Source organism: Crocodylus siamensis, chromosome 9 (genome assembly GCF_052110815.1).
Source record: "Crocodylus siamensis isolate JL-2025a chromosome 9, ASM5211081v1, whole genome shotgun sequence".
NCBI lineage: Eukaryota > Metazoa > Chordata > Crocodylia > Crocodylidae > Crocodylus > Crocodylus siamensis.
The window spans coordinates 71,223,450-71,237,707 of NC_143403.1; the positions used below are offsets into that span (position 1 = coordinate 71,223,450).

The 14,258-nt window shown below is 54.0% G+C and overlaps 1 protein-coding gene across 1 annotated transcript in view; it reads right to left on the reverse strand.

The window, feature by feature from the left end:
• The window catches only part of CUX2 (cut like homeobox 2), a 169,826-nt gene extending 156,642 nt beyond the window's left edge, over nt 1-13,184 (reverse strand). Inside the window, exon 1 of the mRNA XM_090063720.1 lies at nt 12,959-13,184. Coding sequence (XP_089919846.1) covers nt 12,959-13,021 — 63 coding nt within the window. The 5' untranslated portion in view covers nt 13,022-13,184. The remainder of the gene's footprint in view (nt 1-12,958) is intronic.
• Nucleotides 13,185-14,258: the final 1,074 nt, after the last annotated feature.

Here is a 14,258-nt window from a genome sequence, read left to right on the forward strand (position 1 = left end):
CAGCGCTGGTGTCACGAAGCTGTGAGCACAGCCCTTTCCAAAAGCAAATGACGTGAGCTCTCTTGGCCTCACGCAGCCCTGTCCATAGCAGCTGTCGGCACACCCACAGCAACCACGGTTTCCCCCGTGATCATAACCCCATAACAGGTGCCATACCCTTCCCTGCCAACTGCCCCAGCTTTGCAAAAGCAACAAGACTTCCCACGCTCCATCACTCATGGAGCGGCAAGACTTCCTAAACAACACAATTAGTCAGCCAAGTAATCTGCTCCGGTCGGTGTTTCCACCAGCCGCTCTGGGGACTTAGGACCAGAGCAGCAGGGGGAATTTGCCAGTCTCTTCTATCTTCTATTAAAGCAATAAAACCCCAGTTCCCTCAGCTGCTTTCTCCGTTTCTTTTCCCAGCAGCCTCAAGAGCAACCGTGGCTCCTTCCTCTGCAGTCAGCAAGTAGATGCTTCTGATGCCACAGCTCCTTCCTGGGTCACCCAACCCCCTGCTCCGGACTTGCACCGCAAGCCAGTCTCTAACTTGCAGAGATCAGGATGAGACCGGATGTAGGGGTAGGCTGCCCCACAAATAACCCCAGTAGGATCCCACATCTTCCTCTGAGGCATCTCCCACTGGCCACTGATGGAGTTAAATTCCTGTGCTGGACAAGCTGCAACAAACTCCTACGTTCCCACATCAGAAGCCCTTGAGCTACTCCAGCGCAGCTGCCTCCCCAGCACGCGCTCACCCCGCACGGCATCTGTCAAGCAACACGGGGCAAAGGGACCCCCCCGGGCAGCCGGTCCGGGCCCTGCCATCACAGCATGTCGCACCACCTCGATCCGACTGCGCTGCTGCTCCACAACCTCACAGCTCTGGTCACAAACCATCAATCCAGCCTAGATTCATCATGACTAGTTTAAATCCATGTGTCCTCGTCCTTTCAGAAGAGAAGGAATCACAAAACATGGCAGGTGGGTTTTAATACTAACATTTTCACAAGGGCCTAGGTGAGTTAGGAGCCCTGCTGCCTTTGACTTTGGCTGTCTGGTTTCTTCAGCTGTGCCCAGCAAGGGGAACCTGAATTCTGGAGTCAAAGACAAGACAGCAGCAAAACGCTGAACATTATTTACAGTCCACCGGGGTCCCTTCCAGCGATCTAAATGAGAACCAGAAAGAACGACATCGCTCTCCTGCACAGCCCATTCCCACCAACAGTCATAAAATACAGCACAACCCTAATAAACTCGCAGTGAACCAAAGCACAGCTCATTATAAATCACTCTGCTGACGTGCTAGACTGATTTTAAACAAATAACTTGCCAGTTATACCAAATCAAACACGGCAAATATAGAAGCAGAACCTTCCGCAACAAACTTAGGGCCACACTCCAGGAGCCACCGAGCGCATGCCTCTCCGGAGGTCTTCAGACAGAGCATCCGGTACTCAGCATCTCTTTGTCTGGCCGTAATGCTTCAAGAGGGGGGCCCGGGAGTCAGCACTCCTGGGTCCTAGACCCTGTTCGGCCCCCAGCAGGCCGCGTGGCAATGGCAAGATGCTTTCACCTCCTTCTGCCTTTGCTACCCCAGCTGTAAAATGAGGACGGTAATAATTACCTACCTCCCGAGGACTACGCGGTGTTTGTAAAGTGCTCAGACAGCCTCAGCTGAACGCAGCTATCTATGTCAGCATGCAGCATGATTAATAAAGAAGAAACGCGCTGTGCAGCCGGGCTGGGCAAAACACACGAGCCAGGGCCGCGGCTCTCCCCAGATCTCAGGAAGATGAGTGGCTCTGCTTACACTGCACATTACCAGACTCCGTGCCAGCAGCAGGTAATACCTTTATTGCGTTATCCTGATGGAAGAAAACAAAGGAAGCCCAAGGTCCTGACTTCAGTGCAAAGCTGAAAGAGCGTACCAAAGGCAGCAGCCGACACGTGGCCCTGCTCCCACTAGAGGCCTATTTACATGGGGTTCAAATTGGTTATTTACCTCTTTAGAAATCTGTTGCAGAAGACCCAGCTAGCAGGCACGCACGCACGGGCCCATTAATATTCAAACAGCCCCACGTTAGCAGTGAGTCACTTAAACTGCAGCGAGATCAATACTCTGGGGTCCTGTTTCAGCTTTTGGGAAATCATTAAATGTTACACCAAACTCGTCAAAAAATAATTACACGGCGAGGCCAGATTAAAAGGCACCCAAACCGTTTGGAGAAAAAGGAGATACGTGTGTGCGTGCGTGCATGCGTGCGTGCGCGTGCCTGTGTGCAATCTGGAATGACCCCTTCTTATTGTGTAATGCACACAAGAGAACAGCGCCAGGAGATGAGATTCTGCAAAAGGGCTCTTTGTAGCCACTGCCAAAACAAATAAAAGCAATGCTCAGGCAAAGCTAAGGCAACCCACAGATAATGCACAAGCCTTTCAACTAAATTCCTTTCTCTTTATATTAACCTTGAATGTAGCCTGTACAGAATCAACCTGGATGAGCAGAAATTTCTCTTGGCCTTGACCTCTTGCCCTCAGCAAACAGGCAGGCCATGTCCGGACCCTCCGCTGGGAGTCGCTGTTGCCCACTCTGCCAGGGCAGTAGAGGTGATGCCAATATGGAAGAGAGCCCCCAGCAGATGGGGGTACCCACGTATGTGCCAGGGTCCTGCAGTCGAAAGCACACACCTGGCGACTGAGCTCCTGTCCAGAGACCCCCAAGGGAGAGGGTTCTGGATCAGCAGGCTCCAAGTTCCCGCTCCGCTCGCTCACAGAGCCACCCACGGGGCGCAGGACGGCAGCTCGAGCCAGGATCGAATGCGATGCGTGCCACTGGCATCTTTACGCTGCTGCACAAACGCTGCAGCCCTGCCTGCCAGAAACTGCCACAGAGCCTTGAGGAGCAGAAGAAAGGCAGGACCAAGCTCCAGAGCTATTTAATGGGGCCTCAGGCCCGTGCAACAGCACTAGCAGCTGCCCAGCTGAGGGGACGGCACCCTGTAGCGCAGGCCCCGGAAGAGGAAGAAAGATTAGTCAGATTTTACTCCAGCCTCTCTACACACAGGGATGCCCGCGGACCGGCAGGCCATCCTTGCAGGCTGCCCCTCGAACGCAGGTTCCTTTTCCAGCCCGGCATTGGTAATAGTCCCCATTAATTAATAAGCTCTGCAGTCGGTAGCAAACACTGCAACTCTCTGCTCCAGCTAAGCCCTTGGGTAGATGTCACGGGTACCCCCCGTGGTTGACATCTGGCTGGCAGTAACGGGCCAGATTTTTACAGTGAAATAGCTTAAAGCTCGAGGCAAGCACACCCGCATGGCTCATCAACACAAGCAACTACTGCAAACAGACGTGCTGGCTCCAGATCTGCGCATGCCAATGGCCGCGCACAACACAAACCACAGCGGGCATCTCCGTGCCAATTCACAACCTGTGGACGCCTCTCTCTCGCGCAGCACTTCCCGCCGCATGGGCTCAGAGGATGCCAGCATCATCTGCTGTTTGCAAATAGGGAAACTGAGGCATAGAAAGGGGAGCTGTTTGCCCCCAGAGTCACCCACCAAGTGGAGCATCAAGCCCAGACAGTAAACTCACCCTCAGCCTCCCAAGCCTTCACCGAGTTCTCGGGCCATGAGGCAACAACTCAACCTCCTGGACAACCTGCCCCTGGCTTGGAGGTCCTCCTCAGGCTGCGCCAAGGCAGCCCTCACTGAGGAGGGGCATCAAGCTCGTCTTCTCCTCCACTTGGAAGGCCGCCCCCAAGTCCTGCGTTTGGCCGAGCCTGGTTGAGCCCATGGGGAGATGCCCCCCCCCCACATTCCCACCCATTCGGTGGCCCAAAACGGTGACCCCCACGTCCACTGCACTGACGCTGTCCCTGGATACGTCCCCCATGTCCACTGCACTGTCGCAGGTCTGGGCTGCCAAACAGCCCCGGTGAGAGGAGCCAGCCAACACCACCCTTCAAGCCTTCACATAGGACCAAGTGCCACCACCGGCTGCCTGCCCATGGGAGATGTCCCACCCCAAGCATCTCCAGGCTCAATGAGCCACACTTCCCCCCGCAGCCCCAGTGAAGCGGCAGGGGCCCGGTATCAAAGGGCATGCTGTGCCATGGTGAAAGCCTCCTGTATGTGCCTTGTGCTCACATCCCCAAAGAGGCCAGTTCCTCTTCCTGCTGGCCAGGGGCTGCTCTGGCCCCAGCTGAAATCAGCGGGGGTTTTACCATTGATTTAAAAAAGAATGAGGATCGCAAAGTCGGACCCTCTCAGTCACTGGCCAGCAGATGCCTTGCTTTGTCTCTAGCCTCAAGAGTTTGGGGCTCACATGCAAAGAAACTCTGGGGTCCCCACACCCTCTGGTGTCCACAACAGGTCACAAAGCCAGACTCCCCATGTCTACACAACAGGTACACTGAATACCATCCTCGCCTGCAGAGATACCAGGGAAACTCCTAGATATTTCCCCTTTTGTGACTTAGTGCCTGAGCCCAGTGCAGGAGACGGACCAGACCAGGACAACGTCCCAAGCAGATCCTTCCAATGAAACACAGGATTCATCTTCCTGCTCTTCATTCCCCCAGGCAGAAAAAGGGGTTGAAAACACTAGGAAAATATGCATCACTGAAGGACAACGAAAGACCATTCAGAAATGGAGCCCACGGTACCATACATAGCAAAGTGTTACAGGAGGGGAAAAAACTTTTTAATAAAGTCTACAAGTATATATTCCTCCTTTATCAACCTCAGGATTTATTGACCTGAGAAGCCATATTGACTGAATAAATCTTGATAATGACCTCAGCAGAAGTCAATACCTGCTTATTATCTCCCAAGTTGGGGAATTACATCTTTCTATAATAGGAGCAGGATGGTACAAAATGTTCTGAGAAACTTCACAGAGCCCTTCTGGATGGAACGACTCTCCTAACATTCATTTTCCATTTTGAGAGGGAGTCATCCTGCACTATTAATAAAGAAACCACACGACAGATCCCCCTTCTATCTCAGGGTGCAGGGGGAGGGAAGAAAGTGCCTGATTTGCACAAGCTGTAGCTTTTGAACCCTAATTTAATTTAATTTAAACCCAACCTCTGCTCGACAAGCAGAATTGTTCAGACCCTGCACCTCCTCAATCCCTGCAAACATCACGCCTGCGTTCTAAATTCTTAATGTTATATTGGCAATTCTTGTGATAAGTCACTGAAATCCACGGGAGGGACTGCCAACAGCCTGCGATATATAGGAACAGCAGCACATTCGTTTTGGAGGGGCAGAGCTTGGAGGGAGTTGGCTGTTCTGTTACCTTTCCCTCTTCCTCGCCTGCTGAATGAACACAAGGAATACAAGGAGGGATTTGCTGTAGCGGGAACCCGAGCGAGATTCAGGATGTACAGGGCGTCCGTGCATCTATGAAAATTCCCCTACTCTTTTACAGACAGCACCAAGCTGGGTCTACACTGGACTAAGCTGGCACAGATACATTTCCCTACCCACTTGCTGTAGAGTCTCAGCAATCTCAGATCTCACTTGTCCAAGAAGTTTGGTCTTCAGAAGGGGCACTAACAGCTGCCCCACCTCCCCAAAAATTAGGATTTATTTAAAAAAAAAAAAAAATCACTGAAATCCAAACCCAATGGAAATATTTTAGGTTTTTTCTATTTAAGTCCTTTTTTTGTTCTCAACTCCCCTTCAGTACCTGCGATGCAACCACTATAGCACTGAAAGTAAATCAGATTCGAAATACACTGCAACCAAATGCAAAACTGCCTAGGGTATTTTCGCTGGCTAGAGAGGCACGCAGCGAGTGAGAAGTCCAATGAGTCGTTGTGAAGACAAGCAAGGAATGTTGATGCTTTAAATAAGGGTTGTTCGCCTGACAGTTAACTTTGGGTTCAGTGCGGAAAACAATAGATCAGGGACTGGAATGCACAACAATTATGCCTGCATTTTTATTTGAAGCCTCTGCAGACAATAAGAAAAATTAACTGAAGGGAGCAGCTACTGTGCCAACATATGGAGGGAGACTAATAGCTGGTTGTGTAAGCTCCACTGAGGTTATCTGGTTAAGCAAGTGCGTCCTAAAGGACTCTCAGGTTGGAGCGCACTGTTTGCTAAGTCTGTTCATAAATAATCATTCGGATCACCAAACGTTTTAACATGCTGCTCCACGCGCCGCAGCGCGCTTCCAAACCCATCTTCCCCAGGCGCCAGCAAGCGCTCCATCCTCCCGCCCGCCTCCACAAGACTTCACTTCAGCTCCGGCAGTTGTAAGGAGTTTGGAAACTAACTCAGCCGCGCTTCCGGGCCCGGGCTGTGGGGGAAGCCTGCCTCCGCCAGCAGCCACGGGGCCGTGCAATGGCAGGATCAGGAACAACCTCCCTCAGCAGAGGGCTCGCTCCGGGAGTCCCGAGGCCCTGGGCCGATGCTCGTGCAGCCGCAGCATGACGTCCTGCTCAGGCTTTGCCCGCCTGCAAGAAGCCCTGCGGGCAAGAGTCAGAGACCAGCTGCCAGGAGGTTGCTCCAGTTTGACATGGCTGCCCCGGACACCACCCGCCAGTCTGCTCAGGGTAACAGCAAAGCTGAAGGAGTCAGGGGAGCAGAGCCATTCAGCCCGGGCTGCTCGGGATGGCTCAGGCAAAGCTCTCAAACCCTCACCCCTCCTCTGCCCTGCTAGGCCCTGCTCCCAGAGACAAGGGCAGGCCCTCTTATCTGTTGGCAATTCACCTCCGAGGATGTGCAGCCCAGCTGGGCGGGAGAGCTGAGCACGCTAGGGGCTCCCCCCAGCCCTGCTCCAGCAAAGGGCTTAGGGTCTGCTTAGCTTTACACACATGCTAACAGCCCATTCAAGCCAATGACACCAGCACCCACAGGCTGACGGTGAAGCACGTGCCTCAGTGCTGTCATGGATCGAGGCCTAGGGGGTCCTCACCCCAGCACGGTGGTGAGCGCCAGCAGGGGAGAGTCTCCCAGATCCCTCATCCCAGTGCCCTGGTTTGGCCTCCTGACATGTCCCCTCTCCTCTGCATCTCAGCTGCCACCCAAAGGCTGTAATTTATGGGCAATAAACAGCGATGGCTGATCTGAATGCTCTGCTGACAACCCAAGATGTGCATCTGTAGACTCCGAGTCGCTAGATAACAAGGCAGGAAATACCTACGAGTTGCAATGTCAATAGTGTTCCCCGCCGTCCCCCGGGAATCAGATTCTATTTTCCTCTGTGCCCCTCATTTGCGTCTTGGTCACAGTCTTCCCAAGGCCGTGGAGACTATCCACTCAACTGGATCGGGGAGGCTGCCGCGCACATCTCTAATGGGCTGCAGCAGGCACACAATTAATTAATGGATTTATTAATTAGGGAAGAAGTCACTCTTCGGGCTGGAATTGGGGTCACCAGTTTCTAAAGTGAGAGCTGCTGAGCTAAAGATAAACTCTAATTTTCTGCAGCTCTCCTCTCCTTGTCTGGCAGAGTCTCAATTATTCAACCACAAAAAAACATGACACTTGGTAACTTTCACAGCCCGACTCCTCCTGCCAATGCAATGAAATTCATAATTGAGAGGTGAAATTGGGGCTCTCAGGCCCCCCATCCCTGTATTTTATTTAAGAATAAACCAACAGCCGCTGATGTCAATGGCAGAGCTCCCCTGGACCCCAGCCAGGGCATGGTCAACCCCGTATTTACAGGCAGAAGGCTTATTTCACAGGTGTATGTATGCAGGGCTCAAGACATGCACAGTGCTGTATGCAGACACGAAGAGCAGACCCTGCCCCAAGGACCTTCCAAAGCCTCATCCTATTCACCCACTGAGGGCCATCCCACAGGAGGAGCTACCTGGGAGCAAAGCCCAAAGTCCAGCCGCTGCATCACTACAGCTCCAGAAGCGGGAGGTCAGGCCCTGTTCAGACTCCTGCCAAGGACCAGTCCCAATTGACCTCAGCTGAGAATAAGCTCTGGGTCATTAGGCTGGGGTGTTAGGGGGTGATACTGCTCCGCTACTCCCTTGCATCCCGCTGGCTCCAGACAAAGGAGTGCCCTCCCCAAGCCAGCCCAACAGGCCACTGGCCCCAAGGGACTCGGACCTTGACTTGCATGAGGTGAATTCTGGGCATCAGGCCTCATTTACATGGGCAGGGCCCCCCAGGCACACATGAATCCACTTCCTCAACTGTGCCAGCAGGCCACGAAGGGCCCCCACTAAGGCGCCAGCTGCTGATGGGGCCTTGGCAGCAGGCAGAAGCCCTCTTCCAGTCAGAGCGGTGCTGTGGCTGCATGGCCATTTTTGCAGGCAGAACTGGACTCCTGCCAGTGAAACGATGCAGCACTGACCAGGCCTTAGTGTGTCCCCAGGTAGGACCCAGGGGACAAGCCAGGCCAAGGCTGAGGAAGACCATGGTGCATTACACCAAACAGCTGTTTCCCAGCTACCTGGTACTGGCCTGTCACCCTGATCTTACACCCAGACTATCAGCCCCGAACGCCAGGACCAGTGCTTTGCTGTGTGTGTACAGCACTGAGCGCAGTAGGGCCGTGCCTCCCTAGCTAGGACCTCTGCAGGCTCCTGTAATCCAAACCCCAGCAACCTGCATTCAACCTAAACCATGTCCTGCATCTTGAGCTGAGTTCAGTGATTTCCAATTGGTGAGAAAAGGCTCCTGAAGCCGACAATGACTCTTCTTCTTGCCCTATAACCTGCCTTCTGCAACGCAGCAACAGCCAAGAGAGTCACGCTCCATCCCTTTAGGACAGGCATAGGAGGACCTTTCTCAGTCCTATAAACAGATGAATGCTTTTTAGAAACTTTGCAATATTTTAACCAATTTTGTGACATTCCCCGCCCCCCCCCCCTTATAAAAAGCCACAGAAAACACTGATTTTTAAGTTTCAACTAAATCTCCCTCATGGTCAAAGATTTTAAATTGCAGTGGAGTGTCCAGCTCAAACCAGAACAAATTTGGGGAAGACCCACGGCCTGTAGGAGGTCAGTCTGAATGATCACAATCGGTCCTTCTGGTCTTAACATCTATGGACTTATCAAGCCCAGCAGACATTGCTGGCGTCCTGGGGGCCACACAGTTCATCCTGGAGTAAGGACGGGCCCTGGTGCCAGCAGCGAGAAGGCCTGGTGCAGCTTTGCACCATGACACTGCCTTGTGCATCAAACATCAATACCGATGCAACAGCTCGGCTACAGCACTGTTGTTCAGTGCGCGGGTTCTCCATGCCATGGCAGCCTCTCCGGTCCAGCTCCAGCAGCTCTGAACAACAGTGGCCCAAAACAGCCCCCAAGGAGCGTCGGAGGGTAGAAGCAGGGTCCGTACGAGAAGGCAGTAGGCACCAGGCAGGCCAGGCTGAACTCTGAGGGAAGCGCCGTCTCAGCAGGGGCAAAAACAGAAGCACACAGTGCGAAGGAGCAGGAAAAAAGCAGCCACTTCTGCCAGGGAACTACAGCCTGTTTGGCTTTTCCTGCAGGAATCCCGAGAGGGTCAGCCAAAACTGGTGGCTTGGCCACCCTTGAGCCCAGCACAGTGTCAGTGCTAAACCCCACACTGCCCAGCCTGACCTGGGAGAAAAGAATCACAGAGTCTGCAACATCTGCTCAGCCTGTAGCCCCTCTGCAGAGAGGGCCCGCATAGAGGCAGGCTGTTGGTCACATTACAAGCCAGTGCCTCGCTACTCCCTTGCCGACAAAGAACAAAGCTGGTTTTGACTTACGGGAGTGTCAACTCCTCTTAAACAACACAAATTTGCAACCCTCGTGCAAAAGCAGCCACAGAGCTTCGAAGCACGCTCCATGCCCAGGCTCTTTTGAGCGCAGCGGGCCAGCTCCTCAGGCAGCGTAAAGCAGCACAGCTCCGTTCGCTGCAATGGAGTGACACTGATTTACATCAGCCCAGGATCTGGCCTTGTGTTTCACCCATGACTAGATTTTTATTAGCTCTGAGCTCTGAATCTCTGGAAAATAACTGAAGCTAATAATGGAAACTCAGAGACTTAACAGTAGCGGAATTAGGATTCTTCCTAGAATTCTTGCCCCGTTTCCTCATACGCCTCTCCACCAGCGCCGAGCGCCTGGGGGTGTGCCGCGGTGACGGGGGGTTTATCCTGAACTGCGCAACGCTAAGAAAGGCCTGATACATCTCCGGCCATATTCACCCCGAACGCCACTCTGGCAGCAGCTTTGTCCAAGACCTGCGAGACTGGGCTCAACCTTCCCTCCCACGCCGAGAACTGTCCGTTCAGGACTAGCAAAGGCCCCACGGCAGAGCAGACGGAGGCACTGGTTTTGCTGCTGTCACCTGCAAACATGGAGAGGACCTGAACGCCCAACACCTTCCAACTGCCGGCTGCCACCGTGTCCAAGTCCACTAAAAACCAGGGCATCTTTTCTGTTTTCAAGTGACTTTTAGATGGCAGCCATGCACGCCCACCTCTACAGCGGGGTTGGGAATTTGAGTTTGGGTCTTTTACGAGAAAGCAAGCTCTGCAAAGCACGCCCTCTTCTTCCTCGAATGCTCGTGTGGCGGTGGCATGGCTCTCTAAAGAACCAGCGCTGGTTGGCACAACTTCTTGCCAGAGCAAACCTTTAAGGACTTAGGCTGGGTCTCCAGTCTGACCACAACAAAGGTACAGCATCACCAAGCACCGAATCCACCATTTACACAGCACCTCTAAGAGGGCAACGACAGTAGGGCCAAACTCATGCCTGGTGAAAGTCCACCGACTGCAGCAGGGTCATGCGCAGGATGCTTTGCGCCTCGGCTGCCCGCTGTTAGTACACACGTGCCTGCAAGTGAGACAAATCAGGCTGGATTTCTTCTGTGGCTCAGGGCTATTGGCAAAGCTATCCGTTATGTCATATTTTCACAAAGCTGATGATGATGGAGTAAGCTGTATGGCCCAACAGCTTCCCACTCTCACTGCAAATTCTGCCCATCCCGATGATATGTACAGCTGAGAGCTTTTGACGAGGTTAATTCCCCCCATAGAGCGCTCCGGAGACAACCTTTGCATACCACCGGGCACCTTCACCAAGACAACAACAAGGTTATTCTGCCTACAGCTCCTCTACAGTACTGCAGTTAACTTTATTAGTCCAAATTTCAAAAGTTAAGCTTCAGCCAACAGGACTGATAGCTTATTTACTGCTGTCATCTATATAAAGAAGAATTTTGACACATTGTTAAATGATAGCACATTTAGATAAGTCAAGCTGTCATATCATTTAATGGATGTCTAAACTCCCTCTGTAGCTGATATGTAAAATTTATGCACTTCAGAATATCATAAGGTTATAATATTTTAATCACATCCACATTTTTTTCTAAACTTTGAGCAGTGAAAACATTCCATCAAGCACACGTCTAGAAGATGCTCAGCATCCGCGAACAGCCGAGCAGTCTGGAGCGACTAGGTACCGTATAATGTCAGCGCTTAAGTTTCTGCAGAACTCTCTGCAAAGTCGACTACTTCAAGTGCTAGTTCACACAGACGCACAAAAAAGCGTTAGCACGACGGGAATAAAAGGAGTGTGTTTTATCGGATGAACCCAGGAGCTCAGGGTAACCGGAGCCAACCGCTAATGAGATGCAAAGACGTTTATAAAATACGGCAAGGGCAGAAATCTATTCCCCAACTGGAGATGGCTTTATTACCCCAAATCATCAGCTCACAATTCTTGCCCTTTTTAATACAGAAGGGACAAGATTCAAAAAAAAAAAAAGGCAGGATGCAGAGCGTGCGTGTAATCCATACACTGGTAAACTGAGCATAATAAAACAGGGCAAATTAAAACCAAAAAAAAAAAAAAAATCATAAAGGTATGAATCCTGTTATGACTATTATACACAAGAAAGCAGTAAAAAAATACTGCATTAGTAATGTACACTATAAAACAATCTCATAACCAAATGAAATATGTCTGGCATTATCTTTGATAGAATTTTATCTCTTCTCATTTCCGAGGCTCTCTGCTGTAGAAAGGCTCAATGCCATTTTGATCCAAGTGCTACCGACTATCGCGTTATCTGCATGTTTTACACATGCCCACCATCCGTCAAGGTTGTCCAAACTCTGCCACTCCATGGGCACCGCAGGCTAGAGCCCCACGTGCACGCATCTGAATTTTTTTTTTAAAAAAAAAGCTTTTGGCAGAATAATAAATGGGCTGTTCCAGTCTTTTTTTTTATGGAGGCCGGCAGGCCGGCCTGGCACAAGGTCACCTTTCCCACCAGGATCCAGGGGAGGCGCCAGAAGTGACGCCTGGACAAGGCAGCGGGCTCCGCCGCTCACTCCCCGGCCCGGCCCGGCCCCGGCCCCGGGCCCGGCCGCCGCCCGCCCGCGCCCCTGCGCCCCAACGAAGTTTCCGCTCGCCTGTCAGCCCAGCCGACTCGGAAACATCTTCCTGTAAAACAAGGGGTCTGCGCACAAGTCACCGGCGGGATGTGGCGCGCCGCGACGCCACCGGCCGCCCCGCCGCGGATGCCGGCTCGGGAGCCGCCGCCTGTGGGAGGCCGGCCCGGCGGGCAGCGGCTGAGGCGGCCGTTGGCCCCCGGCGGCGCCCGCCCGGAGCTTTGTTCCGGCGCCTCGCCCCCGCCCCCGGCCGGGCCGGCCCCACGCGGCGCTAACAAAGGGCCGTCCCCGGCGCAGCCCACGGAGGACGCGGCCCCGCGGGGGGGCCCGGAGATGCTCCGGCCCCGGGCGGGCCCCGCGCGCGCCTCACCTGTGCCCGCCGGGCCGGGCCGGGCGGGGAGCGGCGGCGGGCGGGGAGTTGGCGGCGCCCGGCGCTGCCCGGGAAAGTTGCAAAGTTCCCGCCGGCGGCGAACAAAGGACGGCGCGAGCGGTGCCCGCACCTCGGGGTGCCCGGGCGGGAGCAGCGCCGCGCCCCGCCCCGCCCCGTCGTCCGCCCCGCCCCGCGCCGCCCCGCCCCGCCCCTCCCCGCGCCGGGCCGGGCCGGGCCGGGCCGCCCCGCGCTCACCTGCAGCCGGCGCGGGTCCGAGTGCTTCCAGCAGCGGAACATCGATCCCACGTCGGCGGCCATCTTGGGGCCGCCCGGCTCGGCTCGGCTCGGCTCGGCTGCTCCCGCCGCGGCTGCGCCCGAGCCGCCCGCTCGCCCGCCGCCGCCGCCGCCGCCGCCGCCCGCACCCGGGGCGGGACCGCCGGCCCCCGCGGGACGCACCCGGCCCCGCGCCCGCGCCCGCTCGGCGCGCCGCCCGCTTCCCTCAGCCGCGCACGCACCTGCTCCCCCGCGCCTTCCCCAACTTCTCCCCCCAGTAGCCTCTTCCCAAACTTCCTCTTTCCGCATTTTCTTCCCAAACATCGTCTTTTTCGCCCCCCCCCCCCCCCCCGGTTTTCCAGCTGCCCCTCAGAGAAACGGCAGAGCTGATCCTTCAGGTGGTTTTCACACCTTGCAGTGACTCGACGCAGCCCTTCTCTGACGCGATTACAGGCATTTTTTTAAATTTTGGGTCTAATAAAAGGTGTCATCTTCGCCACAAGCCCCGGTTGCTCTTAAGGACTCGGGCAGCGTTGCTCGCGGGGTCCGGGCGTTCAAGCACAAAGCTGCAGAAAGCGTGGTCTCCGGGCTGAAACCCGTTGGCTTTTTCTGCAGCCGTGTTTAAGGGGATTTTCAAGATCGGGGGTGTTTAAGGCAAGTAAGTGGTTGTATGATGCTGTGTGGAGGGCGGTCTTCCTACAGGACAGTTCGGCTTTCTGCTGCTCTGTCCTCTATTGATACAAAACCCAACGCCTTTATGTCCTCTGTTTTTCGAGAAGAGAAGAGAAGAGAAGACGGTCTATTTTTCTCTTCAAGGGGACTTCAGTGCGCGGGGTTTCATATCACTAGAGGACAAGCACGCTCTCCTCTACAACGGCCGCCCTCACCGCATCTTCTCTACCTGCAGCGCTGAACATCAGGCGAGGAGGTCTTCAAGAGGAGACTGGACGTGCACCTGGCTGGGTCGCCTGACCCCAGCGCTCTTCTCTGCCCAGGGCCGGGGGGCCGGACTCGGTGATCTGCTGAGGCCCCTTCTGACCCGAAATATCTATGAAATGTAACTACATTTAAATAATAAAGCCCCAGCAAAACATCCCCGTGTTTATACTGAAAATACGTTCCCAAGGCTGATTGTTTTAGCAGGCTTTACAGCGCTAGATGCTTACTTCCGTTAGATGTTTAAAGGGATAAATATTCTATTAAGCCCGAGGGAGGAATTTTTAATGCTCAAGGGTGCTTTAATTCCTGAAGGGCTGTATGCGGTAGCCGTGTTGGTCTGAGA